Genomic DNA, 21,581 nt, shown 5'->3' on the forward strand with positions numbered 1-21,581 from the left:
TGCCATCCACTTGATATTGCCCAATAAATAGTGCCTCTACTGGAAAACTCCTTCACTGATGGACAGATGGGGAGAGCACACTTGCTGCATGTCAGGTCCCTACCTGTGACAGCAGAAGCCAGAGGTTAGCATCTTTCCTTCTCAGGAGGGAACAGAGACTCGATAAGGGATTTCCCCAGCCATGCCCAGCTGGTGGGGTCGCTGGGACTCATGGTCCTCCACAAGATGTGGAACCCCCCTTGCCCTCACCCACCCCAGTGTGAGTTGGGGACCCTTTTCCGTGCCCCTGATCTTGGTCATCTTTGGTCAAGCTCTTACCCACCATATGAGATGGTTGGTTTAGTCTCTGTCCCTCTAGGTTGTGAGCCAAGCAAAGTCAGAGGACGTTCCCTTCTCCTGGGGACCCTCAGGGCCCGGCCCAGTGCCTGCCTCATAGAAGGAAAAGTAAATTGTTAGTCCAGGAGCGCGTCACCCCCGGGTTGCTTCCGGGCCTCTGTCTGACGCTAAATCCGTGACCTTCACTGCCCATGGTTTTGTGCATTGGTGAATGTACCTAATTTTGATAATCTGCTTTTGAAAAGAATCTTTCATTTCTTAGCCTGGGAGACACCAGAGTCCTCTAACTGGGGAAATTTCCTAATGCAGCCCCAGTGACAGGCTGACCCCAGGACTCTGAGAAGCCCATTCACTTCCCTCCCCTGATGGCTGGATAACAGGACTGAGAAGAAATGCCTCTGTGAGTCAAAGGCTTCTGTGGGTCCCTCTGTCCTTTGTCCCCTGTGGACCTGGCTCCATGAGGGTTGTCGTCTTTTCTCCAGTGTTGTCAAAGCAAATGCATGCCTAGGGAGAGCTCGTTCCAGAATTTTGTGGCACAATGGGCGAGTTGCTTGGGAAGATGGAGGAAGAAGGGGTGGAGACTTGGGGGGACCCTGGGGACCCTGGGGATGAACGGGGACCCTTACTGCTTCAGAAGGCACTTCGTTCCCCAACTCTAAGGGGCCTTTGGAACTGGTCACCCTCTATCACATTGCACCAAATTAAGCACCCAGCCAAGTTCTAGAGTGAAGACAGGTTTATCCACTTAATAGGTATAGATTCAGAAAATATTCTTGGACTGTCCGTTGTGCCCCAAATTTCACCTGCTGGAATTCATTTCATATTTCATTCTTTCCAACCTTCTAGAATGAAAAATAAATATCTTTTCATGGGAACTTGTGTCTTATCCTAAAGATGAAAACAATATATACTGGCTGAATGATTTCCCAAGTAGACATAATCTGTCCAGGGTTCTCAGTTTGCATTAATGAGGAAGCAGGTTTTTGTGATTCCGTGTCCTGTGCGACATATGACTGGCATACCCAGTTTTATGGGTATCAATGGCAAAGTATGAAAGATGAGACCCTCCATGGCAGTATTCTAGAAATCGTATAATAAAAACCCACAGGGCTTCCCTGGTGGCGCAGCGGTTGAGAGTCCGCCTGCCGATGCAGGGGACGCGGGTTCATGCCCCGGTCTGGGAAGATCCCACATGCCGCAGAGCGGCTGGGCCCGTGAGCCATGGCCGCTGAGCCTGCGCGTCCGGAGCCTGTGCTCCGCAACGGGAGAGGCCACAACAGTGAGAGGCCCGCGTACCGCAAAAAAACCCCAAAAAAACAAAACCCACAGAATGACAGCACAGATTCATGACTCACAGTCACAGCCCGTGAGAAAGCTGCGGATGAAAAGTTTCTAACGCCGTATTAGAACAATTTTCTAAATCCTTGAAATGACTTGACTTCTTGAATCTTTTACTTGCTTTGGGGAAACATGTGGCCAGTCCATGGTAGCGCTGCACAGGAGCCTGAGGGAATTTCAGTGGTACGAGCTACCCGTCTTTGTGTACAATGTTGCTATTTTCTTTATGACTCTTTGCAGTACTTTTGACTTTCTAAAATATTGCATTAAGATATTATTTGCCTTTTTTCAGCTTTATTGAAGTATAATGGACAAATGAAATTGTAACATACTGAAAGTGTACAACCGGATAATTTGACATATATGTATGTTATGAAAGGATTCCCACCATCGAGTTAATTTCCACATCCATCACCTCACATATTTACCTTTCTGTTTTTTTTTGGTGAGAGCTCTTAAGTTTCACACTCTTGGCAAATTTCAATTTTATAACAGAGTGCTATCAACGACAGTCAGCGTGGTATGCATTGGACACTCAGACCTTCCTCATAACTCGGTTTGTACCGTTTTACCCGTGTCTCCTGTTTCCCCCGCCCAGCCCCTGGCAGCCACCATCCTTCTCTCAGCTCCTATGACCCCCAACCCCAGATTGCACATATAAGTGACCCCAGACAGCGTTTGTCCTGATTAATGGGTTTCTCGGGGCCCTCTTAAATTCTGTGCCCAAGGCGAATGCCTCTCTCTCCTAACCCACTGGTGATTACTCCAAGAACTCAGGTTTTGTGATGGATTTCACAAGGAAGAGTAGAGGACTGAGAGGTGACAGCATATGGAGGCTTGGGATGGACACGCAGCAGGCTTGTGTTTGAGACTGTCTGTGATGGGCAGGACACCAGCATGCTTCCTATTCAAGCCGGCATCGTTGAGACAAGTATTCCTGATGTGTGCACGGCCTCTACGTGTAGCACCAAAGGGGTCAGACACACTGTAATGTCCACTCTGAGCTCAAAGTATAGGAGGAAATAGATCTGAAGCCGCCTACGTGCCAGAAAATAGGCATGGCCTCTTCCACTAGCGAAGCATCTAATATGAAAGGACCGTCCGTGACTTTGCAACTTGGTGGAAAAGAGCCACCCAGCCAAATTGATATGTGAGTGAGGCACCTCTCTCGTGTCACTTGAGGCCCCTGTGGGTGGCCGGCTGGCGTGGGCTCCGCAGACTTCAGGCAGGTCTGAAGTGACAACGTGTCACCTCCTGCCCACACCGTGCGTCCCCACCTCCTTCCCCAGGGCGTCCTCCTTTTTCCCGAGCAGATGCCAGGTTGGAGACACGGCCCAGACTAGAAGCATTAGGAATTAAGTTCTGTGGCGCATGTCTTGGGTCAGTGCAAGATGGGAGCTGGTGGATCCCGGGACACAGTTCAAGCATTGCCGGAGGGCGCAGGCTCGGGGTCTGGGTGCGCCTGGCGGCGCCAGAGGGATGACGAGTCCTCGCGTGGGCTGTCTGGGCCCCACTCCCCCACTCCCGCCTCATTGCTGGCACCTCCCTCCCCAGCTGAGTTGTAGCACTAACGGCTCTTGCCTCAGGCTCTGCTCTCTGAGAAACCAAACTGACCAAACTAAGACATGTTCCTTGTTATTTTCCTGTAGCCTTTGGTGCAAGGGAGCTGTCAGGAAAAATGACTTCAAAAGTCATACTTGTCATGATTTAAAAGCATGATTTAAAATCATACTTTTTTTTCTTTTTTTTTTCGGTACGCGGGCCTCTCACTGTTGTGGCCTCTCCTGTTGCAGAGCACAGGCTCCGGACGCGCAGGCTCAGCGGCCATGGCTCACGGGCCCAGCCGCTCCGCGGCATGTGGGATCTTCCCGGACCGGGGCACGAACCCGTGTCCCCTGCATCGGCAGGCGGACTCTCAACCACTGCGCCACCAGGGAAGCCCTGGGCTCCTTTTAATTGGGGTTTTTATTAGACTCTGTAATGCTATCCTTGTATTAGTTAACATCACCGAGGAAGGAAACCTCCCTCCCGAGACCCGTGGGAGTTGCCAGGTGAGGGTTTAAGGGCTGAGGACCCAGAGAAGACCTCTCCCGGCCGTTGTTCTGCCTTAATCCCTCACATCACCTCACAACCGCTCTGCAGACACCCCAGCATCATGCAAGCCTCCAGCTTGTGCTGCAGAAGAAGGCGACTCTGATGCTGTGTGTCATGTTAACTTCTTGGGCCGTGTCCTTAGATGGGGACCTAGCATTTCCTGATGGTGAAATGGGCGCGAGATAGAAGGAGGGGGTTTTAATGGTGATGCATTTTCTCTTAAGTTATTTTTCTCTGTGGTGCTGTCTTCTTTCCCTCCATGTGGAAATCTCCCCACCTGCTGGGGTGGGGTCTCAGGAGGATATTGGGGGAGGCACAGGCTCAGTGGTTCCCAGGGCAACTCTGGAGCCAGTGCTTCTGGGTTGGAGCTCAGGCTTTGCCACCTCCCTGCTGTGTGACCTTGAGCAAGTCCTCTGTGCCGGGGGATACGATGTGTAGGGTGATGCTGATGAGGACAGCGGTGCTACCTACCTGGTTAGGGATGCCGTCAGAATTCACTGATGCCCAGGACCACTTGGGGCATGTCTGACTTTAGCACCTCGACATCCAGCCTGACTCAGACCCTCTCCAGGTACAGATTCAAGGGAATTTCAGCCACCTCACCTGGTGATAAAAAAAAATCACGTGATCACGTGTGTTGACTGCTGTAGACCCCAGGAACGGGAAAGCTATTGGATGTTCCCCCACTGCTCTCAGCCTTGCCTTAAAAATGTCTCCAGGTCTCAAAGAATTCTGAAATGAGGTGCTTTCAAAGACTACTTTTTTTTTGTCAGGATCATTTTCTGATCCGAGACACCATCTCCTTATGACATCTATCAGCTTCATTTTACCTTCATCATATACGACCTGACCCAAAACCCCTATCTTAGAAATCCTTAAAAATGAACCCCTCTTCTCCCCTGTGCACACTTCATCTTGGTGTTCTTTAGGTTTCTAAAAGGTGATCTTTTATGGAACGACGTATTCACAACATTTGAAAAATGTCAGTGTTTAAGGTATTTAAAGACAGTGGGGCTGGGTGTGCACCTATTTTGTACTTCTATGCCATTGAATTTGACTTTATTCAACTCTAAAACCCTGTCCTTTTATTCCGTGGAATTCACTTTGTTTTCTGAGTCGTCTATGAATTATGTGAGGAAGGCTGGAGGGGTTAAACCCTGGAGCGGTTCAGCCCCCAGGGGTGGCTGCTGTGCCTCTAGCTTGATCTTTCACGATGGTGATCAGATTTCCATAGAGCAGCGAACTTACCAGCTTTGTGTTTAAAAAGAGGAGACAGAATAAGTACAGGCAAGAAGAAAGTGGCACTTTTACTTGCAAATCAACTGTATTTAAGAAAGGTGTAATTTGGTTTAAATCAAGATGATGTGTATTACAGGTTGAGATTTTAGATAATGATGCCATGACGTGGGGAGCTCAGTGGAGTTTATTGACGATCAGTTGATGCTTGGCCAGATGCAGCCTTCTTCCTCCGCGGGAACATGGGCAGGTCTGGATTCTGAAAATTCAAGAACTTTCAAGTGAAATATGAAGAAAGAACCCACACTTATCTAGCCTTTCCTTCCACTTCCTGCTAGAGAAAGGTGGTTTTTCTTCGCAGGACGAGGCAGAGCACCCCCGTGACCCCGTGAACTCCCCCGTGGGTGGGAGTTTGAGCTTCTTGTTGACTGAGATGGGGTGTGTGTGTGGCGCGCGCCCGCGCGTGTGTGTGTGTGTGCACACGCGTGCGCGGCATGTGTGTGGTGGGGTTGGAAATAAACGGGAGGCTTGGCTTTGCCTCTCTCTCGAGTTATCAAATGTACCAGGTACTAAGCGTACACAGGGGTGGCTAATTTTGTTCACATAAGTCTATATCATTCATTCACCCTGTTTATTTACACTAATCAGAACTTGAAAGCAAGATTTTCCCAGATGATCCGGCTTCTGTTAATCAAGTGTTGGCCAAGGACCTGGGAATTTCTCATGACAACCCTGAGCAGTATTGGGAACTGATGATTTTTTTTTTAATATTGTTTTTAGGCTGAAGTCTTGGACCCAAATATAAATTTTAAGGGCACACTTATCCCTGGTGGAAGTCATCTATATTGATTTTCTCCTTGGTCAGCGCCTTGCCTCTCTTTCCATGATCCCATCAGATAGTTACATAACGATGACAATTCCTGAAACACACTGACCTTGGCAAGGAAGTCCAGTCTCCAGTGGTAACTTCCATCCAATTAGCTACATGACCTTGGACAAATCAGGCTCCCTGCCTGGCCTCATTTTCTTCACCTGAAATTTAGAGACTTTACAATCACTTTATTTTTTTTCAACTCGAAGCATGTTTTCTGATAATGACCAGAAAATTGGATTAATGAAATACTTCTCTCTCTAAGGACTAGAACAATTCCAAACATCATGTTAATTAAAGACAGTCGCTGGGTAAGCCTCAAGGAAACATGCTTATACGTTTGCATATACAATACAGTGCACATAGCTCCCCAGACCGCATATCCAGAGAATCATGCCCAAAGGTTCAAGACTAACCATAATATATTCATACTTTTGGTCGACCTGGTAAAATGAAAACACACAGCTGTTATCAACTGTTATAAACACGGACAGAAAAATAACTCAACAATAGGAGAAACTCTATTGACATAAGATTTTTTAGTTGATTCCAATTTATTTGAAGATGAGGCATTGAACATAGTGATTGGAACAAAACTATAGCAGTGTAATGGTTGACAAAAAGGGACAGCTCTGATCTCGTGGCTGGCACGAACTCTTGGCTGTTTCCCTCGTATTTTTGGTGCTGTTCTGATCCATCAACAGTCTCCTCTCTGGTTTCCTTGTGACTAGTGACTAGTGACTGCATGCACAGAGCAGTGGATCTGGTCCGGTGGGGTGGTGGTCTGTGACGTTCCGGTACATCCTTTCACGGGCTGATCTTTCCCAGGTCTCACGAGCATCATGCTTTAACCATCTGAGCTAAAGTAACATAGAACTTGATATAATGAATGCAAGAGGTATTTGAAGCAATAAGAGAGACGAAAATAATCCTGAAAGTGTCTGATAACAATTTCTTTCTTTTTTTTTTATAATGCCTTTAGCGACAAGGAGCTGGGGCAACCAATGGAAAAGACAAGACATCTGGTGAAAATGGTAAGACCCCATGAATAGTCCAACTACTTACTTTTTTCCCGTCTGTAGCCTTGGGCATATGGCAGGTGCGGATCATAACTTCCATCCTGATCGGCTACTATGTACGTCTGCACTTTGGTTTGGAGTGGATTTTAGCAACTCAAAGTAAGCACCGTGGTCTGGTTTTACAAAGAAAACTGAGCTAAATGCAGTGATGAGAACACTTTCCCTCCCAAAGGAGGACTCCCATTTTGGGCAACATGGTTACAATGCAAATATCGTTCTCTGTTTTCTTCATTAGGGTTGGTGAGAATCGTCCGAGTTGGTGTGAGGATAAAATGAGATCACATGAGAGAAGCGCTTTGAAAACTGTGAAGGGCTCAACTTCACAGGAAAGGAGGGTTAAAACTCGCTTCTCTCTCCCTCGTACACAGAGCGCGGTGCTGGACCGGGGGAGGTCCTGGCTCAGTGTCACCCCAGGGATTCACCAGCAGATAACAATAACTAGCAGAGACCAGAGTACTTGCCTCCTTGATTCCAGTCTCCACCTCAGCCTTAAATTGTAGGAATGATCATTAAATTTTATGGATGGGGAAACAGACTGGGAGGGAGCAGAAGAGCTGGGATATGGCCAGGAATGGGAAGAGTGTGGACTTGGAAAGAGACAGAGCTGGGAGGAAGCCCAGCTCCCCAGCTTTAGCGGTTGTGATAGAGGGTGACTGGTCATAATGAAAAGTCGCCAAGTAAGTGCCGAGGGTTAGTTATGGTTCTGGTGGGGTTAGGTTCTGGGTGTTCCTACTTTTTCTTAGTTACAAAATGAACACACTTTTTACGGAAAACTACTCCTGCTTCCTGCTGGATGGAATTTAGGCTGGTGTCCGTCCAATTGTGGATAATGCCAATCTCAAAAACCAGCTGTAAAAATTCCTTAGAGCCCTGAAAACAACTTAGGGTCCTCAGTCATGAGTCTGAGTGCGGCCTGAACAAGACTAAGGTACTAGACTCTTCCTCTGTGGTGCGCTCATCTGGGGCCTTGCTGACTCAGCTGCCTGTTTGGCACCGTCGTACTGGACAGGGTCTGTGTGGTGGTGAGCGCTGGGATGAAATGGTCATTATATTAATAAGCAGAGGGATTGGTGCCCAAGAATGTCCTGATCAGACCTGGGGGATTGAGGAGGGTGGGGGAGGAAATAAATTCTTTCATAAGCCTTTCACGATGCCCACGGCGTTTCTCATCTTCTCTGTGTGGGCTGTGGTGGGGGTGGGTTATTAACAAGGAGGTCAGGAAGCAGAGAGGAGCAAAATGAGAGCTGCTCAAACAGAGAAGGAAGGACGGCCACACGGGTGCTTCCCAGTTTGCTGGGTTCACAGATTCATATCCGTCTCATCATTGGAGTTCACAGCCATGGAATCTGCCAACCTTGGAATCATTGAATTTAGAGTCAAAAGGCTTCTCAGAGATGCCCTTGTGCAGCAGTTCTCAAGCATTTTCCTCTCACAACTTCTTTCCATTCTTAAAAATTCTTAAAGACCCCTAAGAGCTTCCATTTTTGTTGGCTATATCTATTGATGGTTCCCACATTAGAAATTAAAATGGAGAACTTGTTAAAGGGTTTACTTATTCATTCATTAAAAATAAAGTGACAAACCTATGACATGTTAACATAAATAACATTTAAAAAATAAAAAGTGATGATATTTTCCAAGACAGAAAAAAAAAATGTAGTGGAAGAGTTTTGTATTTTTGCAAATCACTTTCATGTCTGGCTTCATGGAAGATGGCTGCTTCTCCATTCAATCTGTTGTAATATCACGTGTTGTGTAGCCTCTAGAAAATTCTATGGGAATTTTCTATGTGCACCTATGAGCAGATGAAAATTTAAAAAGCTACTAATACCTTAGTACCATTAAAAAATAATTTTGATTTTGTGGGTTCCCTCAAAGGAAGGAAGTGCCCCCAGGGTACCTCATCCACACTTTGAGAACTGCTGCTCTAGGTAACTCCCAGGTCATACAGGAGTTATGGAGTCTGAGATCAAGCAGAGAGGCGACCAAGGCAAGACTAGGTCCTTTGTGCTTGATACATCAGCAGCGCTGTTTTCCCCTGGCATCCACGGGTCCTTCAAAGCAAGTCTACATGCTCTGCTTTGCACCAGAGGGAATTACCAGCTGTTATAGAAGACACTACTTTCTGCTATTCTAAGGCATGAAATTTCCTTCAGATAAAAATTGATCCACTCTAGTGAAAATTGCGTGTGCCTTTTCTGGAGGTATAAAAGTTAATAGAAAGAAAAATATTCAAGGTGCTACGGATAAAACTTTTCTTTATGTAATTCTAGATATTAGAGGATATTCATTTTTGAATAGAAAAAGTTAGAGATTATTTGATAGCTATAAAATAAAGGTGCTGTATACATTCAAATTGCTATTAACATGTTCTGTCTTAATTTCAGATAAAACTGCTCATGTGTGATATACGTACATGGTATTTTATTATAATATTAAGTTTGTGCTTTTGCCTCTAAAGATGGACAAAGACAAAAGTCAATAACAACCCAACGAAGATTGGGGTAAAGATTTCTAGAAATGGTCTAAAGTATGTTTTCCTAAAAATCTAAGTTGTGTAATTCCTTATTCTTAAATTCATAATATGAGACGATCATCTCGGAATTTCTGTTTTAACCTAATATTACATTCCATTGAAATTCAGATGATTTTACTCTGTCATCACGGGTATCTAGAGAGATCTTTTATCTAATGTATATTTCCTATTAATACAAATGAAGCTGCCTACACATGCGGAAGGAACAGGGACCCATGAGAGCAGAAATATAAGGCGTAGGCTATCAAACTGTTATAAGGTGGGGATAGTAGTCAATTCATTGCAAAACGAACATCCCTCAATTTTGTTAGTTGACTACAAGCCAAAGTGTTCTTATTTCAAATATTATAAATTTATTTGAGATCTGTAACACAAAGCAATGAAGGCTATGGTAGTGAATTATGGATGACTTGAAATTCTAAATTGGATCAGAGAAGACACAAGTCAGCTACATTAAAACCCCAGCGGGATCTAAAGGCTTGGGCTCTGCTGAAATTTTATTATATTGAGTATTATCTCAAAAGAGCCATTGGCTGGGGGTCTGGATTCTTTTAAGATTTATTTTTGTATCGCTGTTGTTTTTGCCGTGGTATTTGACATATATCCACCCCGTACTATCCAGAACAACCCTGAAATTGTCCTTATTCTCCAGGACACCAACTTCTGGATACACAACCCAGCAAATCCGGATGTTCCTCATCTCACCTGCAGCGTGAAGACATTTTTTTTTCAGAAATATTAGGGTTGTATTATGTTTTAATTTAAAAAATAAATTCATTAGGATCTTGTTGGTTCAGGGATTTTCATTCCTATATGAACAAAGTACCCTTATGATTTGAGTAGTTTAGGCTAAGGACTTAATTTGTTTCTAGATATAATGCCCTACTTGAGTGAAACAACAGTTCAGACCTCCGGTTACAGTTCATCTGCTACATTAAATTCAAACATGTTTATAAATACAGACACTACCATCTGAATCTAGATTATTCACCAGTCGTCACCAGTTTGGACACAATCAAAAGATTTTTTTGTAAGACAATAATTTCACTGGGTCTCTTGATTTATATCTTGATAGTCATCTTTCAGAGAGACTCTAAGAGTTAAATTCCTTTATTGACCTACAAAAATAGGAAAATACTGGAAGTAGAGTGGTTGCTGGGAGACTTCCAATCCGAAGGAAAGATTATAAGTAATAAACTTCTGGTGGAGCTTACTTTCAGAGCTTGGAGGCTTACCGAAGCTAAATTGAATTTCTAAAACTGGAATGGATTTCTTTTGACTTAGTGAACTGTGATATATTTGTTTCCAAAAGTCTGTCTTTGGAGGTGAGAGGCATGTGGACATATCTGAGTTTGATAAGAGAATCCCCCCGCCACCCAATCCAGGCTGTAGGTAAATGCCCAGAAGGAAGGTATCGTTCTGAAATACCATGGGGCTCACCGCCATTGTAGTTTCTTTGAGATGTGAGTAGCCGAGCAAAAACTCAGCACAACTTGAATAGGTGCTTCTTCTTTGGAAAAGAGGTCATGGCTTGAGAAATTTCTAGTAGGTGTGGGATTATGCTAGGAGCACCTAAGGTTTGGTTTGCTTTGATATGATTATACAATTACTAACAATGAATAAGATCAAATATTGTTGTACTGGGTACTCTCCTCTCCTTTCTTTGAATAAAACTAAAAATCATACACATTTAAGTTTATCTCACCTTTGGATTTGAGGGAACACACACACACACACACACACACACACACAGAGTAATTTTGTTTTTCTGCTATCAAGTAGGTAGAGAGAGATTGATTCAGAAGGACCTGCATTCATAGGCAGAGAGATACACTAGCACTTATCTGAGCCTGACTTTTCAAATAAGAAATAAAATTCAAATAGTTATTCCCAAAGCACTTTACACACTGCCCACCCCCTTTCCCCCTTTGGCTCCAGAGCGCGCAGCAGACGCCCCATTTTTTTCCCTGTGGTATTCTTGATGACCTTTCTATGCCTATGCATCGACTTGGGCAGATTGTCTGGGGGTTCATTTAGTCTATCACCTCCCCTTGGTCTGTGGAAGTGTGTGGGGCAAGGTCTTGTGTGCAAGGATGGAAGATCAGCTTGGAGTAGAAAGGGACTGCTTTGAGGCCGGGAACAGAAGGGGACTTACTGTGTGTTTACTACCACACCCAAGAGAGAAGTTCAGTTCTGGCAGGAGGTGCTGCCGGGCTGGTCTGGTTCCCTGGGCCCAGGGAGGTTAGGATGGAAGGCAAGGGGGGAAATGCAATTTCCAGAAAGGCCATGGAGGGATCATCTCCTGTAACTGCCTGCGGTGGACACATGGCTCGGTTCTGCTTCTAATACCAGATGGGATAAATCAGAGTCTGAGACTGGATGGAGAGAATTTGGATGTGTGTCGGTTCTGCAGGCTGCTCAGGGTTCTGGAAGCCGGGGCGGGGGGCTGTGAAGCTCTCCTCCACCCTGAGGATGTAATATGCCAATTCTGCATGAATCTCAGTACGAGTTATGTGGAAACTTACCGCGCTGAGCCTCTAAGCCCCTTCAAACAGGGAAAATGATAACCTTGAATGTTGAGCTGCCACAGGTCTCAGAAATGTGCAGGTTAAGCTTTCAGAGACTGCATCTGGCTGTGGGAAAAGCACCCCCCTAAAGTAATCGATCACTAGGGTGTGCAACGATTCCCAGGCCAAGAAGCTCTAAACCGGTTTCCTGTTAGAGCGCTAAAACCTGCATGAGGTCTCGAATTCACCTGGACTGATGCATTGTGTGTGCTGCCCTGATTCCCGAGTCACACAGAGCTTTCGAGGTGAAAAATCAAACGGTTCTGGTCTCTGTCGGGGGTCGCTTGGCCCTTTCTCCCCTTCTTTTTCTGCATTTGAAGTAACCAGAAAAAAAAATTCGAAACAAGAATGGATGAAATACGAACACGGCTTCCAAATACTATTAGCAGGACGTGCCCTTTGTGCTATTGGCTCTGAACTCTCTAAAGAATCTCTGTTCCGGAAGGAAGATATGGATACACATGTTTGCTTCTGATATTGATCCAGATGAGGAAGGAATGAAACTGGAATTGCTTATGAAGCCTGGCTTTTAATCAGGGTATCCACACACACCTGGTCAATGGGTAATATCGTTCAACAAGTGAATCGATTCTTTGTGAAGGTTATTTTAGGGATTAGTGCTGACAGGGAATTTATTACTGCCAATCTTAGTTACAGGGGTGATTTTCCCCCTTCAGGCTGAGCGTTATAATAACGTCAACGTGCTAGTAACGTGCTTGGACAAACACGATGCTTCTAATTCAGTGTCTTTGGAGTAAACATGCTTGAAGCATCGTTAATAGACATGGAGCCTTTTACCTGCTCTTGGTTATAATTCTCTACGTCTTTAGGAGCTTGCATAGTTTAAAATGCTCTCACACACAACCGATTCCGTGGCCGACTTGGGAGGTGGGTAGGGGAGGTGATGTCAGGCCAAGTTCCTTGAGAAGTCAGGTGATAGGCCCCAAGGTCACATAAATCATCTGGACCGCCATCTAAACACACCAGCCTGTCCCCAAGTTCGCTCTCTCCTGAGTTCTCCTTGACGGGGAGTCTTGGGTGTAAACTGGCCACTGGGGTGGGCTGTGGTCTGAGCCCATAGAACTGAAGGAAGTTAACAGACTTACACCTTGGCCAGGCTGGAAACCGTAGCCTCATCAGCACCATCTTTTCATCAGTTTACTTAACTGTTCTCTGGCAAAGAGGTGTGATCACAGGCTAATTACAGGGACAGCCCTGCTGATTTTCAAAACTAAAAAACTGAAGCGATATTCTAATTTGTAGGCTTATCCTTATTTCCTCTTCCCTTCCCTCCTCTCTTCCTGTCTTTTAGAGATTATATGTTACAGCTTTAGACTAACTGAAGATAGAATTTTGTATCATATGGAGAAGGCCCATATGCTTTAGCGAAAATAATGAAGTTATAAATTATGCTGAAAGAATTGCTACTCAAGATCTTTTTAAGCCTATGAAGTAGCTTGTACCAGGAAAATGATGATCCGTCTATCCTTTGCCCCGATCAGGAGATAGGAATATTTCCTATTCTGCTTATCAGTTATTTGTATGGACGTAATGCGTCTCAAGTGCTTGAATAGGTTTTGCTCTTTTAAGTAGGTGATACATTCATAATTTTATTTATAGAATTAATTTGCACAGCAAACAGCTTTTCAGAAGAGAGAAACAACTAGAATTTCAGCCTGAGCTACATTTCAGCCTGAGCTAAGATGGTTGAAATTTGTAGGGTTCCTATCAGTGGGTGTATCTGTGATTACAAAGGCATGTAGAAATCCTTTTGAGCAACAGAGTGAGCTGATTTGTCTTCAGAGACTGGACCTCCTCTTAGGCTGGACCTGCTGTCTTATCTGAGTTGTGCAGGAAAAGGAAATCTCCGTGTCTCTGTGATCATCTCCTGGCATCCTTAGAGCACCCTCAGAACTCACTCAGACCCAAGGGCAGAAGTCTCCCTGGGTCTCACCAGAAAGTTCTCTGCCAGCGATTCTAGAACGTCATTGTGGGGTGATCCCCGGGGGACTGTTGTGTGTTTCTGTAAAATCCACGCAACACGACTGATTGGTTTTGTCCAACATTCTTAATCAGTAACGAGTTGGAGTTTCCAATCAATCCTAATTAATTGCCATGATTTGGCCCTGAATTCAGACGATTCAGTCAAGAAATGGTGCTATTTCACTCCAAGTACAATTTTTTATTCTTTCCTAAGTGAGCCCCTCGTGCTCAGGAAGTGACCACTTTTCACTAACTTTGGCAAGCTGAGGACAGACTGGCTCTGAGTCCTCTTTTAAAAAAACTTTTAAATTGAAGGATAACTACTCTACAATATTATATAAGTTACAGGTGTACAATAGCAATGGACATTTTTAAAGGTTATACTCCATTTATAGTTATTAGAAAAAGTTGGCTGTATTCCCCGTGTTGGACAGTATACCCTTGTAGCTTTTTTTACACCTAGTAGTTTGAACCTCTTACTCCCCTATCCCTATATTACCCCTCCCCCCTTCCTCTCCCCACTGGTTACCACTAGTTTGTTCTCTATATCTGTGACTTCTTTTCTGTTACATTCGCTAGTCTGTTGTATTTTTTAGATTCCATGTATAAGTGGTATCATAGAGTATTTATTTGTCTTTCTCTGTCTGACTCATTTCACTCAGCATAACACCCTCCAAGTCCATCCCTGTTGCTGCAAATGGCAAAATTTCATTCTTTTTTATGGATGAATAGTATTCTACTGTGTGTGTGTGTGTGTGTGTGTGTGTGTGTGTGTGTGTATCTCACATCTTCTTTATCTGGAATCCTCTTTTTAAGAGTGACTTCAAAATGTGATAGTGGGTTTAGCTGGCCCTGCGCTAAAAGCTAGTCTAGCAGACCAGCAGCATCACTGTGGCTTTGCCTCACAGAGGGCAGGTGCCTCCCACTTTGGGGGGAGGCAGGAGAACAAAGGCCGTGGATCACCACAGTGGAGGTTGTCTCGAGGTTGGCACGGTGTCACCCAGCCACAGGCTCTAGAAGACAAACCTCTATAAGCTCATCCTCAGCTGTTCTCTGAGTGCTGCCTCTTTACATCTTTGGCTCTCTGCAAAGGACAGGGCTGGCTGTATCAGTTGTAGGGTCCAGGGAATATTGAAAGCATGGGATCCTTCTTAAAAATTATTAAGCAGATCATTCAGTCCAGCCCTGGCTATTCTGAGTGAGGGTCCCTGCGCACGTTGCCTGCCGTGCAGCTGGCCCGAGGGGTGCCACAGACAAACTCCTTTTTAAAAACAATTCAATATGTATCATTCATTTCACAATATGTTTTTTCCCAGCACATTCTAAATTGCTACCCTGGTTTAAGCACAGCAGATAGATAATGGGAACTTTTTAGTATGAGAACTGATTTGCATCTAATTAATTCTCCAAGTCAGGGGTGCAAAACTTCCCTTCTCTTTATATGTTTCCTTACCTTTTAATGGCCTTGGCGAATATTCCTGGATCACTTTGTATATTGGTTGTGACTCTGTAGGATTTCTGGTTTGGGTTCTGGCTTTGAAGAGGATTAGAGATGGCTACAGGGTCTTCGGCTGCTGGAGAGGGAGTTCTAAATCCCCTCCTCCTGCTTTGGGACAGCTGGGACTCCTCAGGCCAATAGCACACAGCAGAGGGGAGGCCTGTGAGTGTCCGGGCTGGGACCTTAGGAAACTGGCAGCTTCTGCTTTTTCTCTCTGGGAACGTTTGCTGTGGGAGAAGCCAGTTGCCACTTAAGAAGTCCTGCTACCTTAAACCATGATGCTGTGAGGAAGCCCAGCTAGCTCGTGGGGCAGCCATTTGGAGAGATGCCCACCCAGCCAGTGACTGTGCCAGCTCTCCCCACCCGGCTGACAGATGTGTGGGTGAAGGTCCTCGGGTGACCCCAGCCCCAGGGCCTTCTGGCTGCAACCGTGTGGGCGTCTCCGTCCAAGAGGAGCTCAGCTGAGCTTGCCAACCTACAGAACTGGGGGCAAAGAATACTCAGATCTTGTGCCTAAGCTGCTAATTTGGGGTGATTCATTCCCCGGGAATAGTTAACTGGGACTCACGTAACCCACTCATCTTTGCTAACCCATCGGTTGCTTCTCCTTCACTCACTCTGCCCTCCTTCAAGTATATCCTGGATCATTTTCTTTGCCGGTTAGTATAGCATCCCTTCAGAATGCAGACCTTTGGGTCCTTAATAACCAGAAAAGCGATGCTGCAAAACACTCTGGACTCTAGCTTGGTTTTGCTCCTTCATTCATTCATCCATTTATTCAGGAAATATTTGCTAAGCACCTAATATACGTTGGAGATGGTACTCAGAGCTGGGGATGCGATACTTTAGAAAAGCAATGCCGGGAGAGTGAGGTCGGATGTCCTTAGTAACGAATGTATCAGTCATGGTCCCGGGAGGAACCAGAGGCCACCTTCCATGTGAGTAATTCGAGGAGAGTTAACTACCAAGGGACCATTTGCAAAGGTGCGTGCAGGGTTCAGGGAAGCCCACAAAGAACAGCGTAACACCTCAGACTAGAAACCGCAGGGCCTGCAGGGAGGCAACAGAATCCAGAGAGGGCGCTGTGTGCAGAAGCAGCCTGACAGGGGCTGTGGTCTTCTGAAGGACATAGCTAAGGCTCGGGCAATTTTGCAAACTTCTAGGGTTGCCAGATTCAGCAAATAAAAATACAGAATGCCCAGTTAAATTTCAATGTCAGATAAGCAAAAAAAAAAAAAAAAGTATAAGTATATCCCATGGAATATTTGGAGCATACTTATGCTAAACTTGTTTTTTGTTGTTTATCTGAAATTCAAATTGAACTGAACAGTCTGTATTGTATCTGACAACCCTAGCAGGGAAGGAGGCAAGGGAATAGATACCCAGATCTCGTTCTGTCTGTCTTCTGATTGCCTCTAGGACCACCCTTGGGATGAATCCAACCAAAGCCACAGCACAATGGTTAGGGAAAGGGTGGAGAGTGAATCAGGAGGGGCGAGAGGTGAGAACTGCCTTGCATCTTACCCCTGCACTTCTCCGACTGGGCTGTGGGCCAGGTCACCCGTGCCCTTCTCAGTCTTCCCTAATTAAAAATGTAGCCTGTTATACTGTAAGTGATTGCAGCTTTACAAAGACAGAGTAGGAGTGATTTTTGTACCCAAATTCTGGATTGGTTTCAGGACAAAAATAAAAGGAAAGAAAAGAAAAGCAGTCCATCAATATCATCCTTTTATTTTAACTGCGGTGTTGTTGGTTGGCTTAATAATTCTAAAAGAAGGAAAACTGTCAGACCTTTTGGGAACGATGACATATTTGACATTCTTAGAGCAATTAGGCTGTCCCTGTAAAGGTTAATGTGTGTTCACACAGTCAGTTTTAGCCTCCCAGCTCAACTCAGGTGTCATTCAAGGGTCAAGGGAGGTGGCCAGAGATGGGGGGTGCTTACCGGGAATGCAGCCAGGACGGGGGTGAGGCTGGACGCATCTCAGTCCAGTCTCAAGAGAAACCTTATGGAGAGGCCAACCAGAAAAGGGGGTGGGGGGCAGAGCAGGCCTGGTTCCCCCCTGAAGTCAGGGTTATTGGGACAGTAGGGAGAGGACAGCAGCTTACAGCCTCCTGGGGTTTGGGGCCACCAGGGCCCAAATAGGGATGGGGCATGTCCAGGCCCCCTCCAGTGAACTGGGGCTGGAAGCCACACCAGTTTCCAGAAAAACTGCTTTCAGTGTGCATGTGGGATCTACTGTGTCAGTGGGTAACTCAGCCAGCCACCCTGGCCACCAGAAAGGTGGGAGAAGGGGGGCTGCCAGGACGCCAGGTGTCCCCCGGGAGACCTGGACAAACTTCCGTCTGGCCTGGGGCAGGAGTATTGATCTGGGATGGACAGCACCGTGCTCTCCCAGCCAGCGCTGCCGATTAGAGATGCTAACCTTTGCCTTCCCTGTCCTGGGGAGGCATCAGAGAGCAGATTTGCTTTCATTTTGGTCCCTCTTGGATTCCTGGGTCCCAGAACTTTGAATTAAACTTCAAACTTGTGACTGTGAGATCAGCTGCTTAAAAGAATATGAGAAATGACCATCTCTTTCTTTTAATTAAGTACAAACCAGAACCCAAATCTTCATCCCTCCCCTTCCCCACACAACCAGGGAGATTGTTCTTTCGGGCACAATGGTGAAGATATTTCCCAAAGAAATGAGGATTTGAGCCCCTTTAATATAAGCCAGACTTTGAAACTTTAAGAGGGAAGAAGCAAGACTGTGGGATCATTGAATTTAAAAGATAATTATTTATAGACTTCACTTTTTCCAGCATTAAGGTGAAGGAATATTTATTATTATTATTTACAGAAATTGCCACTTATGAGTGAGAAGGCCAATTACTTGCATATTACTAGATTTAATTTAATAAGACATTAAAAAGTTATATTTTTCTTGAAGATTACCCCCTTTCTCTCAAAAAGCGAACTAAAGAATAGATGCTTCTTATCAACCCTCTGGGATGCTTTTGGGTTCTTGCTACAGCTGTCCTGTTCCAGCTGCCACTTTCCTTCTTCCTGTTGGGATCTAGAATTGAGTCGACCAATGATCAGCTGAAATATGTATTGATTCGACAGAGCCAGACCTGGGGGGCCGCAGGGGAAGGATGGGAAATGGGCAGATGACGAGGTGGCCTTCCTCACAGTATTTATGAGAACACTCCTTCCAGGAACTTACGATTATGCGAAATGGAAGCTCGCTCTATTTCTGTGCTTGGCAAGTGGCTTCTTCAGTCTTTCCAAAGCACATTCTTTTCTCTCTATCCTTCCCCCCATCCCAGACCCTGAAGATAATTGAAAAATTGAACTGTGCTCTGGCATTCATTTAGAAAGCAAAATCTCCTCGGATGTCAGAGGGATGCTTTCGTGGCTTTGGTGCTGATGCGAGGGAAGTCACTCTCCCTTTAGACTCGTCCAATCACAATCAGCTCACAGAGCCAAGCATCCTACCTGGCAGGGCCCATTTCCCACAGCACAGTGATCACTAATCGTGCTCATCACAGTGAGATGAGGCTTCTTGTCTCTGGCCTTCCTTAGGCTTTGGGGCTTTGGGGTTTCGGGGTTTCAGAATTTCAAGGCAAACATGAACCTCTTGGCAGTTTGAATTGATGTGCGCTCACCAAAATTCAATTTCTCACCAGCCCATAAAGACCTTGTTTTAATAGTGAGCTTTAAAGATGAGCTGGGTCATCAGACACAGCCCATGGCGATGCCTGTTGTAGATGACACTGCATTTTCTGGCTGCTCTAAATGTTCCTCCCAGGTAGTCACGCTCAGTAATTGTTTCCTAGGAATTTCAAAAGGAATAGAGAAATGTTTAGCATCAAATTTTTGCTGGGTCTATCCATGGAAGAGCTGACACCACATCTGCCTCCTCTGCAGGGCTTTTCCCCTTTCAGTCGATTGCTTTTAAGGTTCTTTACTTTTTAGCCATTCCCCTGATCGCAGAGCTTCTGAACCTGCTCGGCGGCGTGGTCTGGCCTGAACACCCCTTCTGTGTCTCAGTTTTCTCGTGAAGCGGGTGGGGGAAGGGTGAATCCCCAGAGTCTCTGGCCCCTCTGCCATTCTATGGTTTGGCCATTTGCTGGCGGCTCATTCACAGTGAAGCATTTCACTTTTTTGGTCCCCATGTCCTCTTTGTGGGACGATGTTCTCTTTGGACTCTTGTCTAATTTGGCTACATTCTGAGTCTGTCTCTTTTCTGTACACATCGAGGGAATGTTGCCAGTGAGTCCAAAGAAGAAATGAGATGCTATTTCTTGGTGGAAGTAGTAGAGGGGAAAGAAAGTACAGTGGACAGAATCTGAATCAGATTGTCACTGGCTGTGGACATGTGATAACTAACGTTAACTATTTCAACAAAATGGGTTAAAATGGAAAAATACGGCCTTTTGTCTGGACAAACTGCATTTCCGAACGTGGCTTATTTCCGTGGATGTTTCTGTGGTGTTCATTCAGGTTGACAACGAGGCTGCCCGGCTGGGGACCGGCCTCCAGGCGAGGACAGGTGTAGACAACAAGAGTCCATGCATGAAAGGGACACAAAGAGGTGGGTGGCCTCCTAGGGCGAAAATGGGCACACCTGCTCCCTTGACCCCTGAAATTAAATTGTTACTGTGATTTTGCAGCCAGAAGGTATTGCAATTTTCTTTTGAAACTTTATAGCCATTTCCCTTGTGGGCCAAGCAATGCCACCATTTGCCCTGCATCATTGGAATGGTATGTGAGGTTGTCAGCGGTGTACCCTCCCCAGCCCCATGGCAATTGAATATTGAGTTGCAGCTACTTCTGGAAAATGTCTCACTTGCATTTTCTATCAATCCAGCCCATTGACATCTTACATGACAACAAGGCGTGCAGGAACGGCGCTATAATTTTGAAATCATGAGCTAGATTAGTGTAGGGAAGGCTAGCGTAGGGAAGGCTAGCGTAGGGTCTTTGAAGACATTGTGAGCGAGCTGCAGATAAGATGTTCAGTCTTTCAGTCTTTTTCTGTTCACACACCTCAAAGGTGAACAAAACAAAACAAAAATCTTGCCAATTCCGTATCTGGGCTGGAAGCAGCCTCTAGGTTGCCCTGGCCATTCACAGCTGGCAGAATAGAAGTCCCTGCTGTGTAGATTTTCAGTTCAGCTTAAAATGACTTTAGTGAAAGGACAGATGCTATGGCTCTGGGAGCACATTGTTCTCGAGCAGACGGTTAGACTTTTTCTCCCCCCAGCATTAGACTGTTAGACTTTTTCTCCCCCTAGCATTCTATCTAAATTGGTTTCTCTCATCAGTTTCTTGTCATCAGCCTCTACTTAATGCTCCCTTGAGCTGCTGCCACCAAAAATGGATATTTTTTCACTGCTTCCATTTTTAATCCAGACAGGAATGCTTCTACTACCTCCGTTGATAATTAGAATGCTTCAAGGAACAATATTTTCATGCTGGTCTTTTGAAAAATTATGTGTTATTAAAAATTTATTTCAAAATTAAATACTCTTTTGATTATGTTGCCTGACACTGGAAATTGTTTTCTTTTTGGAATTCTTGTAAGAAAAATATTCTGCTTTATTTTTGGTCTGTAAGGACTTCTGGATGGCGGGGGAGGGGCCAGATGGTCTCCGTACAAAGTTCAAGGCCTTGCTTTCCTGTCACAGGGTCACATAAAGCCCTGGTTAAGCAGGGCTCGTGGGACCGAGCACAGCCCACGACTGGATTCTTCCCAGGTGTTCTTCACCTGAACCAATAGAGGACTCTGGGGCTTTAGCACGTTTCCACTTACCTGGGAAAGCACGTCTTATTCATTTCTTCTTGGGATTACTCGTCAGAACGTTATTATTAAACAATGCTTAAAACTAAAACCCAAACTCTACTGTGAGCTCTTCCTCCCGCATCTGAGATGCTCTGTGGGATTGAGCTACCTCGCCCAGAAATCGCATCACTTTATGCTTCCTTGGGTGTTTGATCTTATTCTCTTTTTACATATATGTGAACCCATCTTCCCGGTAAGTAGAATAACGAAGC

General features: G+C 45.3%; 1 protein-coding gene across 1 annotated transcript in view; it reads left to right on the forward strand.

The window, feature by feature from the left end:
* Nucleotides 1-21,581, forward strand: part of PCP4 (Purkinje cell protein 4) — a 55,758-nt gene that overhangs the window by 19,669 nt on the left and 14,508 nt on the right. Inside the window, exon 2 of the mRNA XM_004315362.4 lies at nt 6,858-6,909. Within this exon, the coding sequence (XP_004315410.1) occupies nt 6,858-6,909 (52 nt within the window). The remainder of the gene's footprint in view (nt 1-6,857; nt 6,910-21,581) is intronic.

The sequence above is a fragment of the Tursiops truncatus genome, chromosome 4, assembly GCF_011762595.2.
Source record: "Tursiops truncatus isolate mTurTru1 chromosome 4, mTurTru1.mat.Y, whole genome shotgun sequence".
NCBI lineage: Eukaryota > Metazoa > Chordata > Mammalia > Artiodactyla > Delphinidae > Tursiops > Tursiops truncatus.